This window comes from Gadus morhua, chromosome 4 (assembly GCF_902167405.1).
Source record: "Gadus morhua chromosome 4, gadMor3.0, whole genome shotgun sequence".
NCBI classification, from domain to species: domain Eukaryota; kingdom Metazoa; phylum Chordata; class Actinopteri; order Gadiformes; family Gadidae; genus Gadus; species Gadus morhua.
In genome coordinates this window covers 17,816,999-17,829,609 of record NC_044051.1, presented here as the reverse complement: position 1 = coordinate 17,829,609, position 12,611 = coordinate 17,816,999, and the positions used below count along the sequence as shown (strand labels likewise).

General features: G+C 43.1%; 1 protein-coding gene across 1 annotated transcript; it reads right to left on the bottom strand.

The window, feature by feature from the left end:
- Positions 1-8,040: 8,040 nt before the first annotated feature.
- Positions 8,041-11,750, bottom strand: LOC115541850 (uncharacterized). The gene is made up of 6 exons (XM_030353737.1): positions 9,901-11,750; positions 9,564-9,629; positions 9,399-9,464; positions 9,234-9,299; positions 9,069-9,134; positions 8,041-8,342 (listed from the first exon to the last, which is right to left on the bottom strand). The coding sequence occupies exons 1-6, from the start codon at positions 11,624-11,626 to the stop codon at positions 8,113-8,115; spliced, it is 2,220 nt and encodes a 739-aa protein (XP_030209597.1). The 5' UTR covers positions 11,627-11,750; the 3' UTR covers positions 8,041-8,112.
- Positions 11,751-12,611: the final 861 nt, after the last annotated feature.

Below are 12,611 nucleotides of genomic sequence, written 5' to 3'. Positions count from 1 at the left end.
GTTCTAGTGACTCCAGGTTAAAAATAAGCTTGATACTAATATATTATATTATATTAGTAATATTCTATAAGTAATATTATATATACTAATATATTATATTATATTAGTAATATTATATAAGTAATATTATATTTAATCCCCTGCCAAGTAATGCAATAATTAGTTTTAAAAATGCTTAGAGAATGGTGTTCAATGTGAGAATGTGTGTTTTATAAACCGGTGTTAACCGGTATAAACCATTTGAGAAACATTCTCGGCGAGATGGCAGCAAGCGGGAAGGCACCGAGCCACAAATGTAAGTAATTCCTTCGTTAATAAAGATAATACAATTCTGATAACCATTGCATTATCCTAATGTAGTTTCAATGCATTATAGACATTCGTTATAACAAGATACATAACCACCGCGGGTTGAATTGTCATGCACTAATCGCTAGTTAGCGAATTAGCTCGCGATCTCCGCAACATGGATAGTTCCACGTCAACACTTGCCCTATTTTCAAATCCTGTCCCATTTCGCCCATTTGATTGCATGTTTACTGATAGCGTGATATCCATTTATCGTTCCAGGGACTCCTCAGGAAGTGAGGACATTGATTACCTTCAGCCTAAATCTCATTTTGTAAAACAATAAGCACAAATCTCATCATTTAGCACACGTGGTTCAACTGGAAAACACTTGTCTTCAAAAAGCCCCTATTCTCTTCTATAGCTACAGTATATACCAAATACTTTGCAGGGATTGCTCTGTAAATTATATTGATAATATAACTAATGCATATGCATGCTATTTTAAATACAGTAGCCTTTGCCAGAGACGTGACGTGTTAGTCTTCCGCGATCTGATCGCATTTCTCGAGCGGGATTACACAGTGCCATGTCGCCAAACTATGAATGTGCGGCTGGAGAAAATGTACAGCGATGCAGCAGCCTCCCTCTGTGAGATCCTGTACTTAGTGGAGAAAGTTCTCAGCACTACTTATGCTTGGACAGTGTTGATTACGGTTTCGTACATGACCGTGACTTATTTACTAACTAGGTTGTGCAGAGTACGATCCTGCGCTTAATACCAGAGAGGCGCACTGCGGAAAACATGAATTTTAGTTTCCAAATATTTATTTAAAAACAAAAATATGGTTTAGTGTGTATGTTCAATTAAATGGTTTTATATCTTAAAAAAATTCAGTTGCAGAGAGGAGGCCTGCAGGATCAATATCCTAATTAAAAAGAGTTGCTGTTCCGTGCATAATTTCTATTAACTTCTGTGTGGCGCAAACGCAAGTGATCATGGAGATTAGTCGTCTACCGTTATTTTGTGCGGATCACACATAGCAACATTGAACACTGCACAAATCATACATATATATATATTTATTTTCATTTTGGCGATTATTTCTTCATAGTGACACGGGAGGTGGCGGATCCAATAAAAAAGGTTCCGGAACCAACGTCAGAGGTGGCGGATGATGTTCCGGCTCAAATAAAGCCCTGGATGCAGCACTGGTCAACACCTTGTTTGGTAGCAAAGACATGATTTAAAGAACCTGGTAGGGAACACTTTCTGGAAATATATTGGCCAAGTTTCTATATCTAACCATCACCATCAGCATCATGTGTGAGATTCTGTGAACTGCGATTGTGAAATGTTGCCCGCTGTCAGAACGCAGAAACAATCAGTTTCCTCACTCCACTACTTTCCCAGCCATCAGACTAATCTCGATCTGTTAAGGGTACCGGTTGTTTTTTTCCCTTCAGATTAGGCCATGCGTTCTCCTGAAGGTTTTTACTCTGTATATTCGACAGAAGGTTTGCCCCGCACAGTGATTGGCCCAGTAATCCCCCTTGCCGGAGCACCATGTATCCGATGAGTGCACAAGCTAAATAAAATATGTCTTGGGAAAGACGTTATTTGAACCCAAAAAAAAGAAGAAAAAAATCTATCAAAAATCAATCCAGGACAATGCATAGTTTTTTTTGTGCACTTGAAGACGGCATAAAAACAAAGGCAGCGCTGAGATCAACAACCTCAGCCCACACAGCCACGCAAAGCACCATTGATTACGGCGGCAGTGTGTTAAACAGCATCGACTTCGATGTAATTATGCAATCATCTCGCCTCCTCCGCACCGGGCGTCGGTGGGGAGCTATTCAGACGCGCCAGAGATGTATATCGCAAAATGTTTGTTTGTTTTGCATCCAACGTCCCCATGGCAACTTAAAGACTATCATCATATACAGTAAGGGGGTGGTGAACTACTTCTGTTTGGCTGGCAATGCGTTGGTCACTTGAAGAGACCCCAGTGTGAAATGCATAGGGTCTTTACAGCGTGGCAAAGAAATATCAAAGTCTGTTAAAATATTTATATTTAATGTAGGGGGTTTTATTTGCTACCAAGTTATGAGGCGGTATCACTATAAAAGATATGAAGATAAGAAGCATAACGACATTTCTGCCTGTTGTTGGGCTCTTCATTCGTTCCCTACCTCTGAAGGGAGTTAGCAGGGCTCGTATGCGCTCATTAGCATGAGCGCAGAGAGCTGTGGGCCGATGCACCGCATATACGGCCAATTAACCCTCTGACCTCCCCTCCGCAACTCCAACCAGGTTCTGATGGGTGAGAGTCCTTGGCGTTTGGTCGTCTCTGTGAAGTGCTGCAGCCGCCAACCCACCTTGGGTCCCTCCTTATCCCGCCAAACCTAAACACGGCTGCCCAAAGGGTACCTCTGTTCAGGCCCGCGACCCACACCTACCCTGGGTTTGGTGCCCTTACAGAAACAAAAGCAACCATTGAGAGCCACAACACTTAATTGTGCCACACAATAAGTCTGTCCCGCCCGACAAAGTTTGCCATAGGTTGTGTGACGGACCAGACGTGTTCTTCACGTTGTCCCGCTTTCAACATTGTTGTTTGTGAGGGAGAATATGTCATGCCCATCACCCGCTGCAGTGTTTGACCCCTCTAAAATGAATTACTTTGTCTGTCTGTCCTTCCGTCTGTCCGGCCATCCCTGCAATAGCAGAACTGCCCTGATTGAATTGTAGTCCGGGAAACAGTAGAATCTGAGAGCTAATATTTTGAGAAGCTCTTATCATGTATTAGCATAATAACCAAGAGAGAAAGGCCAAGGACAAATGGTCAGGGATAGTCTACACCTTAAATTGTACATACCTGAGGTGTATTCCATCCACCAAGCTAAATGCAATGCCGGGCTTATTTCGCCAAGCCTCGCTACTTTCAGCTAGAGTTGCCTACCATCAACCTGGTCGGTACCAGGCTAACTGTCAGGCTTAATTGAGCGGTGTTTCAGATAAGTCCATCTGTCGGAAACAAGTGTACCATCAGAACAGGGGCCTAGCCACGTGGGGGCCACGGCACCCCCTGGTTATGTAAGCCTGGCTTGAACTAGCCTGAGCAAGGCGCGACTGAACTACGTTGATGGAATGGCTTTAGCCTCAAGTGGAAGTAGGCATTAGTTGTAACCCGGCTTAATCAACTAAGCGCGGCTTTCGTTGACGACTTTGTTGGAATACCCCTCAGGTCTGCCCTCAACACACACACGTCCTTGTGACACATTTATCTTGCTTTGCCGGGGAAAGCAACGATCCAGCAGGGATGGCTTGGAACAGCCTAGTGTGTTCCAGGGCTTTTACACATGTCTCGGTGTGCGGGACACCCCTTGGATGACAGACGCGGTGGATGTGGGTAGGAGGCTGACAGAGATAAGTTTTGACAGCTGATGAGAGACGGGGGAGAGAGGGCTTTATCTGTAGCTTATAACATAAAGAGGAAGTGGAGGAGCCCCTGCCGTGTGCCACCATCCCCTTCTGCAGCCCCACTTGGCCTTTGGTGCGGCTGGCGTCTTGGTCAAGTTTGACTCAAATGACCCTCAGGATCCACGTCGGATCTCTTTGGATGATCGATGATGTAATTGACACACACACGCACACACACACACACACACACACACACACACACACACACACACACACACACACACACACACACACACACACACACACACACACACTTGCATTATATAAAAGCAATCAACTATTATAATTATTACTTTGAATAGAATTATGTTCAAACTGACACTTGTAAGAGGAGCTGCAATCTAAAGTCTAATTTATTTTCGGCTGTCTGACCAGAGTAAGAGAAACGCTCTTGCCAACACAACCTCACCATAACCTCCGCCCGGCTCCTCCTACATCCTCACAGACACACGTGTGCATGCTGCACGCCCCTACACAAACACTCATACACATAGACGTACTCAGGCACACGCAGTGACACGTGCACAGACGCAAAGACTGGGTAGAGAGCTCCTGATTTGTCCGAAATGGGCGTCGCATGGACTATACGTCATCCAGCTCAGGTTGCGTAGCCATGCGTGTGCGCTTGTCGGCTCATTAGCATCTACCGTGGCGGCCCGTACCGTAGCAGCACACCTCTCTCAAGTGGCCAAGTTGGCCAGACTGGCCACACTCACACTGGCAGATTTGAGCACGTTTAGGTGTGAAAACGGCCAGATGGCCGAGTGCACCCTCAGAGGTTAAATCAGGACGGCTGCCTCATAACCAGACCCTTGTCCTCACTCTCTTCTGGGAGGTTATACCAGGACTGCTGGGTGTTCACCAACCCCTGCTCCACTGTGTTCTGCTCTCCCTCTTGGGACAGCGAGCAGGCCGGGCCTGGAGGTTTATATGGAGGAGCATGTCGGAGATGTACCAGGGCCAGAACCACGGAGCGCTTTGTAAACAGTTCTCTGAGCCATTGGTGGACGGTGCAAGGGATTTAGAGAGTAATCTAGGCATGTGGCAATGAAGATGAGGCTCAGCTTTTCTAGGTCTTTCCTGGACATTATTCTCTGTTGCAATGTTCTTCAAACAGTAGCATGCTGATGAAGTCACTGGGTCCAAGGTGATGGATAGATTTAAGGCTTGACTCTTAAGTAACAACCAACATTTCCTCTTTTTTTGTATAGCTGGAGAAAACCTTGTTGATTTGCCCGCTGCAGTGACAACAGGTTTCAACAAGTTTGAGAGGAAGGAAAGAAGGAAGGGAAAGAGAATACACAATTCTTTCCACATTTGTTTGTCTCCACACGGGCATGGACTACATTTGGATGTATACACTCAGTGCATGTAGGGATATTGTTTTGTCTGTTTGTGTTTTATATGGGTGGAACTGCCGTCTTTGCTTCGTGCCATGAAGGCACAGGGGGTTGTGTGAATGTAAAAGAGGACAGTCTCCAACTGCCCCGCAGAGTCCATGTTTGGATGTTACAGGCCAACACTGTGTTACGGGTGCCACTGTATAAATAGCTGACTGTGTCTTAGTAATAATAATAATAATAATTGATCAGTTTTTTTATAGTGCTTTTCTAAATACTCAAAGACGTTTTACATATAAGAAAGGAATACATACAGACACTCAAAACAAAGGGGAAAAAATAAACAACACCACAATAATAGGCAACACATTAAGAGAGCGGGAGAGAGTGGAAGATGGATAATAGGTTATTTCCATTTTTACCCCATTCACATTAGCTGCTAAAGGAAGTATTCAGAAACTTATCGGAAAGCGGGTTTGATATCCGAGTCAAATGGGATTACACTTTCCCATGTCAAGCCTTAATACGACTCCCTTTTTATTCATTTTAAATTTTCATAATATGTTCTGTTGAGAAGCGTCCAGTCCACCACCTTGTGTTTGCGGTCGGCGAGTTTAGGTTATAGGTTATAGTTATAGGTTTAACCAAGAAGTCAGATGTTTCAGTATCGGACGTCGTTGGTCATAATTCTCGAGGGAGGTGTTATATCAAATCAGGTCAAAAATCCAATCGCCGTTTCACAATTATGTTTTCCTTGTATTGTGGCAGATTTTCCATCATTGCTTCTCGCTTTATCTCTCCATGCCCTTGACCCCCCCCAGGTAGGCCAATCCTTATCTACAGCATCATCTTCTCTGCACACCCCACCCTACCCTTCTCCCTACTCCAGACCTCTCCTTTACTCTCAACCTAACCTCCATATCCTCCACCTCACTAGGACCAGAAACATGAGGAAGGGATGGGGTTGATGTGTCCTCCAAATAATCCATCTCCCCTCCACGGTCATGAGGCATCCCTATTTATCATATACTGGTAGTAACCCCTCCGCACACACTACCACTATCCTGTGGGTGGACGAGTTGAGCTTCCCACTCACGGATGGTGATGGAACACAATCATCACCACTGTTTAACCACAAGGATTGATTCATTGGAATAGGTATTTGGACTGGAAACAATAATAAACAGGTTGTGTGATCACCCAGCACACTCCAGGCACTCACTTAACATTAACCAAACAGCAGAGAACAATGGGGAAAACTAGGAAATATCGTACGACGACCTGGAAACTTTTCGTTTTCATATTCAGGGAGGCTGTTTTGTTTGCCAAAATCATTTTATTTTTTTACGATTTGAGTTAAATATGAATGTATTTTTTGGTTGTGTTGGGCTGCTTCATTTAAATCTTTATTTCTCCCTATTCTTTGACAATTCTAATCCAAGACTCCCATTCTTAATAAATGATGAGTGACTAGGCTATATTCATTATTGAGACCGTAACCATGTTAACATTTGAACAAATCAATATTGCTTTGCTCCCATCACATTTCAGACAAGAAATCTCTCAAACATCTGTTGTATACCATTCATTGAAAGTCTAAACGGACCGCCCAAACAACAAAATCTGTCAGTTTATCTGCCACGGCCCACTTCAGAGCCAGGCTTCAGTCTTGTTAGAATTTATTGAATCGAGCGATTCCTCCGGAATTCTAGATGTGGTAGGCCTACAAACAAGATCAAACTTTGAATCTGGTTCTGAGAAAAACAGAGCATTTTCCACCGAGTCAATAGCTGTTGACTCACAACAAAATTAACAAAACAACAGCATCCTCATCCTTATCAGCCTTATCATCACCAACACTCATAGCTCAATTAGCTGTTGTTTTGGCGCTGAATTGAGACCCCCCCCCCCCCCCCCCACACACACACACACACACATACAGGTACGGAGGTTTACGAGGACACTTTTGAAAAATGTCTGCAAATGATGCTCAGTACAGGCTTACGGGGACACCCCTTTCCAGAGGTGCTAGAGCTATAAAAAATATATCAAAAATGTTGTTTATTTTTTACAAAAATATATCTGACTTTAAATAGAAACATTTCCCCATATTTCAAAAGATAGCGACACACAGATTTACACAGACATTTTGGTGGTTTACAGGCACTCATTCCCCATACAGGCTTGTGAGGACATAGGTTTTAGAACAGGCCTGCAAGGACACTAGTCGACACACAGACCAAGTTTTAGAACAGGCCTGCAAGGACACTAGTCGACACACAGACCAAGTTTTAGAACAGGCCTGCAAGGACACTAGTCGACACACAGACCAAGTTTTAGAACAGGCCTGCAAGGACACTAGTCGACACACAGACCAAGTTTTAGAACAGGCCTGCAAGGACACTAGTCGACACACAGACCAAGTTTTAGAACAGGCCTGCAAGGACACTAGTCGACACACAGACCAAGTTTTAGAACAGGCCTGCAAGGACACTAGTCGACACACAGACCAAGTTTTAGAACAGGCCTGCAAGGACACTAGTCGACACACAGACCAAGTTTTAGAACAGGCCTGCAAGGACACTAGTCGACACACAGATCAAGTTTTAGAACAGGCCTGCAAGGACACTAGTCGACACACAGACCAAGTTTAAGAACAGGCCTGCAAGGACACTAGTCGACACACAGACCAAGTTTTAGAACAGGCCTGCAAGGACACTAGTTGACACACAGATCAAGTTTTAGAACAGGCCTGCAAGGACACTAGTTGACACACAGACCAAGTTTTAGAACAGGCCTGCAAGGACACTAGACTGCAGACAGGATTGTGAGGACACTAAAGCAGTGTTGACAACTCTCAAAGCTAAAAGCAAACCACTCAAAACCACCAGCGACCAAAAAAGGAGCACTTAACTTGATGTGAATATCTTTTTTTATTCTTTAGGCCTTTATTTCAAGGACAGTAGTGTTGACAATTCCATGGGTGAATACTGAATACTACTTTTTTTTTTTCTTTTGGCCATTATTTCTCACAAAATCGCGAATGTTTTGAATTGTGCGTCCTTCCAATGCGGGGTGTTCTTTTTTTTTGCACATGGCACATTGAGCGCTCGTGACGAGAAGTCCGTTGCGAACGTATGGCTCCATGTGCCTCATCACAGCCTTTGCTTCAGTGCCTGACCACGGTCTCTTAACACAGCGCCTCCTCTCAGATGGAATGTGTTTACCTGTATTGAAAACAGGAACAAATATTAACTTTGTATACAATGGTAGCTCCAGGTCCTGTCTGTTGAAGTTCAAATATTGAGTTTTACATCTTTAGGTTATCTCCATAGTACCCAGGGGGCAAAACACCCATTGTTGGGGAAATCAGAGATTGGCTGCTGTAAATAGTTGTCACACAAAAATACATTCTATGATGTCTTAGGATCATAACCAAACGCAAATAAAAGACTTTTAGCCTAAATCAAAATTGTCTTAATTTTAATGTGGCTCAAAACTAAAGTGATTTTCCACATAGGCTATTCATTTGGGGACAGTGTCAGACTTATATGAAATTCTTAAGTGTGGGACTATCAGGCGTATTTCTATAAATATAACAAAGTAGCCTATAAATCAATTAAGCTAAATGGTGTAGTGTTTAAATCCGAGTTTACCATAAAATTGCATCATGTTACGCAATGCGGGAATGATCGGTAAAATAAATAAATCAATTCAGTAGCCTAATTTTCTGACAGCATTCAACTCTCCTTAAGCAGTTTTTTTTCGGCTCTTTTTTCTGCTGTTTTGTGATAATTCAGACTGACAAAATCTGCCTCTTGAAATAAGTCAGCGACACACTTTTTTTGTCAACTGTTTACAATCAGTCCGTTTGTGTAAAGTAAGTTTTTATTTGGGGCCTGGCAGCAAAACAGCAGAGGGCAGTGGCAGGGATGGGAATTCGCTGACTATACCTTGGATGCCAGTTTCAGGAGGAGGAGCTGGATGATTGGGAGTAGGGGCGAAATCTTCCACGCCACCTGAAAATCATATTGTAGAATACAACGATAGACTTAAAGATTTTTTTCTTAGGGGCCTAGCAGCACAATTGTAGGCGTGGGAATTCACTATGACTATACCTTGGATGCCAGTTTCAGGAGGAGGACCTGGATGATTGGGACCAGGGGCGAAATCTTCCACGCCACCTGAAAATCATATTGTAGAATACAACGATAGACTTAAAGATTTACTTCTTAGGGGCCTAGCAGCACAATTGTAGGCGTTGGAATTCATTATGACTATACCTTGGATGCCAGTTTCAGGAGGAGGACCTGGATGATTGGGAGCAGGGGCGAAATCTTCCACGCCACCTGAAAATCATATTGTAGAATACAACGATAGACTTAAAGATTTTTTTCTTAGGGGCCTAGCAGCACAAGTGTAGGCGTGGGAATTCACTATGACAATACCTTGGATGCCAGTTCCAGGAAGAGGACCAGGATGATTGGGAGTAGGGGCAAAATCTTCTACGTCATCTGAAAATCGAATTGCACATCGTAACAGATATTTACAATTGGTTATTGGGGTCTAGCAGCAAAGCTGTGTAGGGACCACAGCAGTTTCATGTTTATTGATATTGTATAAATATACTATTAACTACACTGATAACCTGACCACACTAAATAATATATAATTAAACATGGTAAGTGAAATCTGGTGGGAGCAGTCTGACCATTGTCCAATTTACATCTGTGCCCGAAATCCCGTACCCCCCACCACCAAAAGTAAATAAGGACTAATACATACCGCCTATCTGGTCGAGTGACTTCCCTTGGATGTCTTTCACACTCCCGCCCTGCATGGCAATCAGCAGCTTAGATATTTTTGCAAGCTGAATCGTCGACTGGGGCAAGCGGTAGTATTCCCGATGCACCCGTATGTCATGGCCTAAGAAGTTTGCAAGCTGGTCCAATTCATTGTCTTTTAGATTCATGACCTGACTAATTGTCGCAATATGCTTGCGTAGATTAGTTGAGGTCAAACTGCACGGGTTAACAGCTCCACAAGCTCGAGCATTTTTACGGAGGCAGTCTTGTCCTCTGAAGAAACCTTGACAGTGGGGAATTGCAAAGAGGTGTCCATTGCCATCATCGACTCCACACTCTTTCCTTTTGCTGACAAGGAGAGTTAATGAAGCAGTCATGTCGGGTGTGAGGAGGACCGCGACTTTGCGTCCCCTTTTCCCCTTCAATTCGACTCTATTGAGCTGCTGACAAAGTCTCTTCTCGATTTTGTTCAGTCCTGTGGTTATGTCGTCGTTGATTTTTGAGTTATCCCGATCCAGGAAATTTTTTAAAGTCATCTTTGAGACTTCACCAGACCTCCTCCTGTTGAATAGAATGACTTTGCATAGTGTTAGTTTAGCCAGGGCTGCATAAGTACCTGTGGATGATGTACTGTTCAGGTTCTCTGTAGCCAAATCTGCCTCCTGCTGAAGATGGAGATGAAGTCTCTGAACATCCTCTGCTAGAGGGATGGTTGTGCTCTTGTTGTAATTAGCATCGCTCAAATTTGTCAAGGCTGAGTGGGAAACAAATTCTGACCACTGGGTGTCGTACAATTTGTGGAACCTTCTGATTGACTCGACCCCCTCGTCATCCTCATCCATAAGAAACTGGCACATAATCAGTTCACTAACCCGCCGGAGGGAGTGCCCAATTTTAAGGGCCAAACTGGGTGATTTGTAGATTCCAGTTACTTCATCAAAGCCAGCGACCTTCTTCACGGCCTTGATAAGAGTCATGAAATTGGATGGTTTGACTGCTTCTTTCACAGAGTCTATAGTTGACGTATTTCTCAAAGCTACAAGCAATCTGCCCAATTCTCTTAGCTTCTGGCGGATGTAGTCATGTTTAGACTTGTCAAGTCCATGTTTGTTGTACATTGTTGACCCAAACCGGAGAACAGAGAAGTCATTCATGATTGCGTCATAGACTTCATTTTTATGCATTTTTTCGATCAATGCCAAGAGCTTTTGAGATACACTTTCAGATGCTCCATATTTAGACAAACTTGTAATTTTTTTCCTTCCTGCACTTGTTTCCTCTGTCATTGCCGAATTGAGCAGGCATCGCTTCATGTGTTTCCATAGTTCTCTACGGGAAAACATCCCTTTGCAGTGGGTGCAGAAATCATATGCCTCAGAGACATTGCTTGTTTTAGATTCTCTTTTGACTTTTAGAGCCCCGGATCCAGTGGCTTGGACTTCTGTATTATGTGAGAAATTACCAAGATTTCGCAATTTTTCCAAAATTTTCTTTCTCTCACATGAACTTGGAGGTAGTGATAACGCCTTGGCGACATCTGCATTCTGGTGTGCATGCCTTTTTAAGTGCCGAGCAAATTTTGTTTGGGGTTTCTTGCAAATGAAGCAATAATTGATTTGGCTTTTCAATTGCCGTTTTCCATGACTTCCATCATGTTCATCCGAGTCTGCATTTGTTTCCTTTGCATCCTGCATTGGAGCTGTCATGGAGTCACAGATGTACGTGCTCGGTTCTTTAGCCACAGCAACCCGAAGAGCATCTTCACCTACATCCGGCAGAGTTTTAGATATAGCATCGGATTCTGATTCCGCATCTGAACTCTCAGAGGAATTGTTGGGATTGTATTGCTCCCCAGAAGACGCATCACTCTATAAAGCACACAAAAGGACAATTACAAGACTGTCTAAAAAAGGTGGCTAGAGCTGATATCAGTCTAATATAATACAAGTGGTCAAACAATTTCATTTTGAAAGAATATCATTAAAAAGCTATTTTTTTCCTCAGTAAAAGTTAAAAAAGTGAAACTCCGTTTAGATTCATTACATTCAATAATTCTTGTAAAAGGAGCCAAACCAAAGTAACCAAACCACCGCATTATGATTTGGCACTTAATCGTTGATGATTCCACTACTAATATATCTGTTTTATTCTCAATCGTACTCTTACTTCAGACATGTCCCAGTCTTCAGAGGCCTTCAGGAGACAGGATTTGTGCCAAACACGACGGCATTCTAGACAAGAAATGAAAAGTATTTTAGCTGGTTTAGCTTATTTATACACCATTATGTGATGGACTGTGTGCCATCACTGACTTAAGTGTGTGTGTGTTTGCATGTGTGTGCGGGTGGATGTGTGGATGTCGCACATAAACACAATCACCTTTGCATCTCAGGCCTTGCCATCTGATAGAGGACATGGGTGCACAGCATAAACAACATCTGTCAATGCGAAATACTTCATGACACAGTCTATGCACCTGTTAAGACAGTAACAAAATGTGCAATACATGAATGCATAACACACAGAAACAGGCTCTCATTATGTACTGTTTCAGACTACTACAAGACCTTCCATTTCACACTACAAACATAACTTACTAACAAACATCATAGTGAATGAGTTGCTGCCATGTGATTGGCTGATAAATTATACCCGTCACCAAGAAATGTAACCGCTGTACCTAATAAAGTG

Bases quoted from the DNA above. Each gene is read 5' to 3' on its own strand.
- LOC115541850 (XM_030353737.1), bottom strand. From the start codon at position 11,626: ATGACAGCTCCAATGCAGGATGCAAAGGAAACAAATGCAGACTCGGAT. The intron at 9,465-9,563 runs GTATTGTCATAG...TATGATTTTCAG, and splicing joins TCCTGGAACTGGCATCCAAG to GTGGCGTGGAAGATTTCGCC. The intron at 9,135-9,233 runs GTATAGTCATAG...TATGATTTTCAG, and splicing joins TCCTGAAACTGGCATCCAAG to GTGGCGTGGAAGATTTCGCC.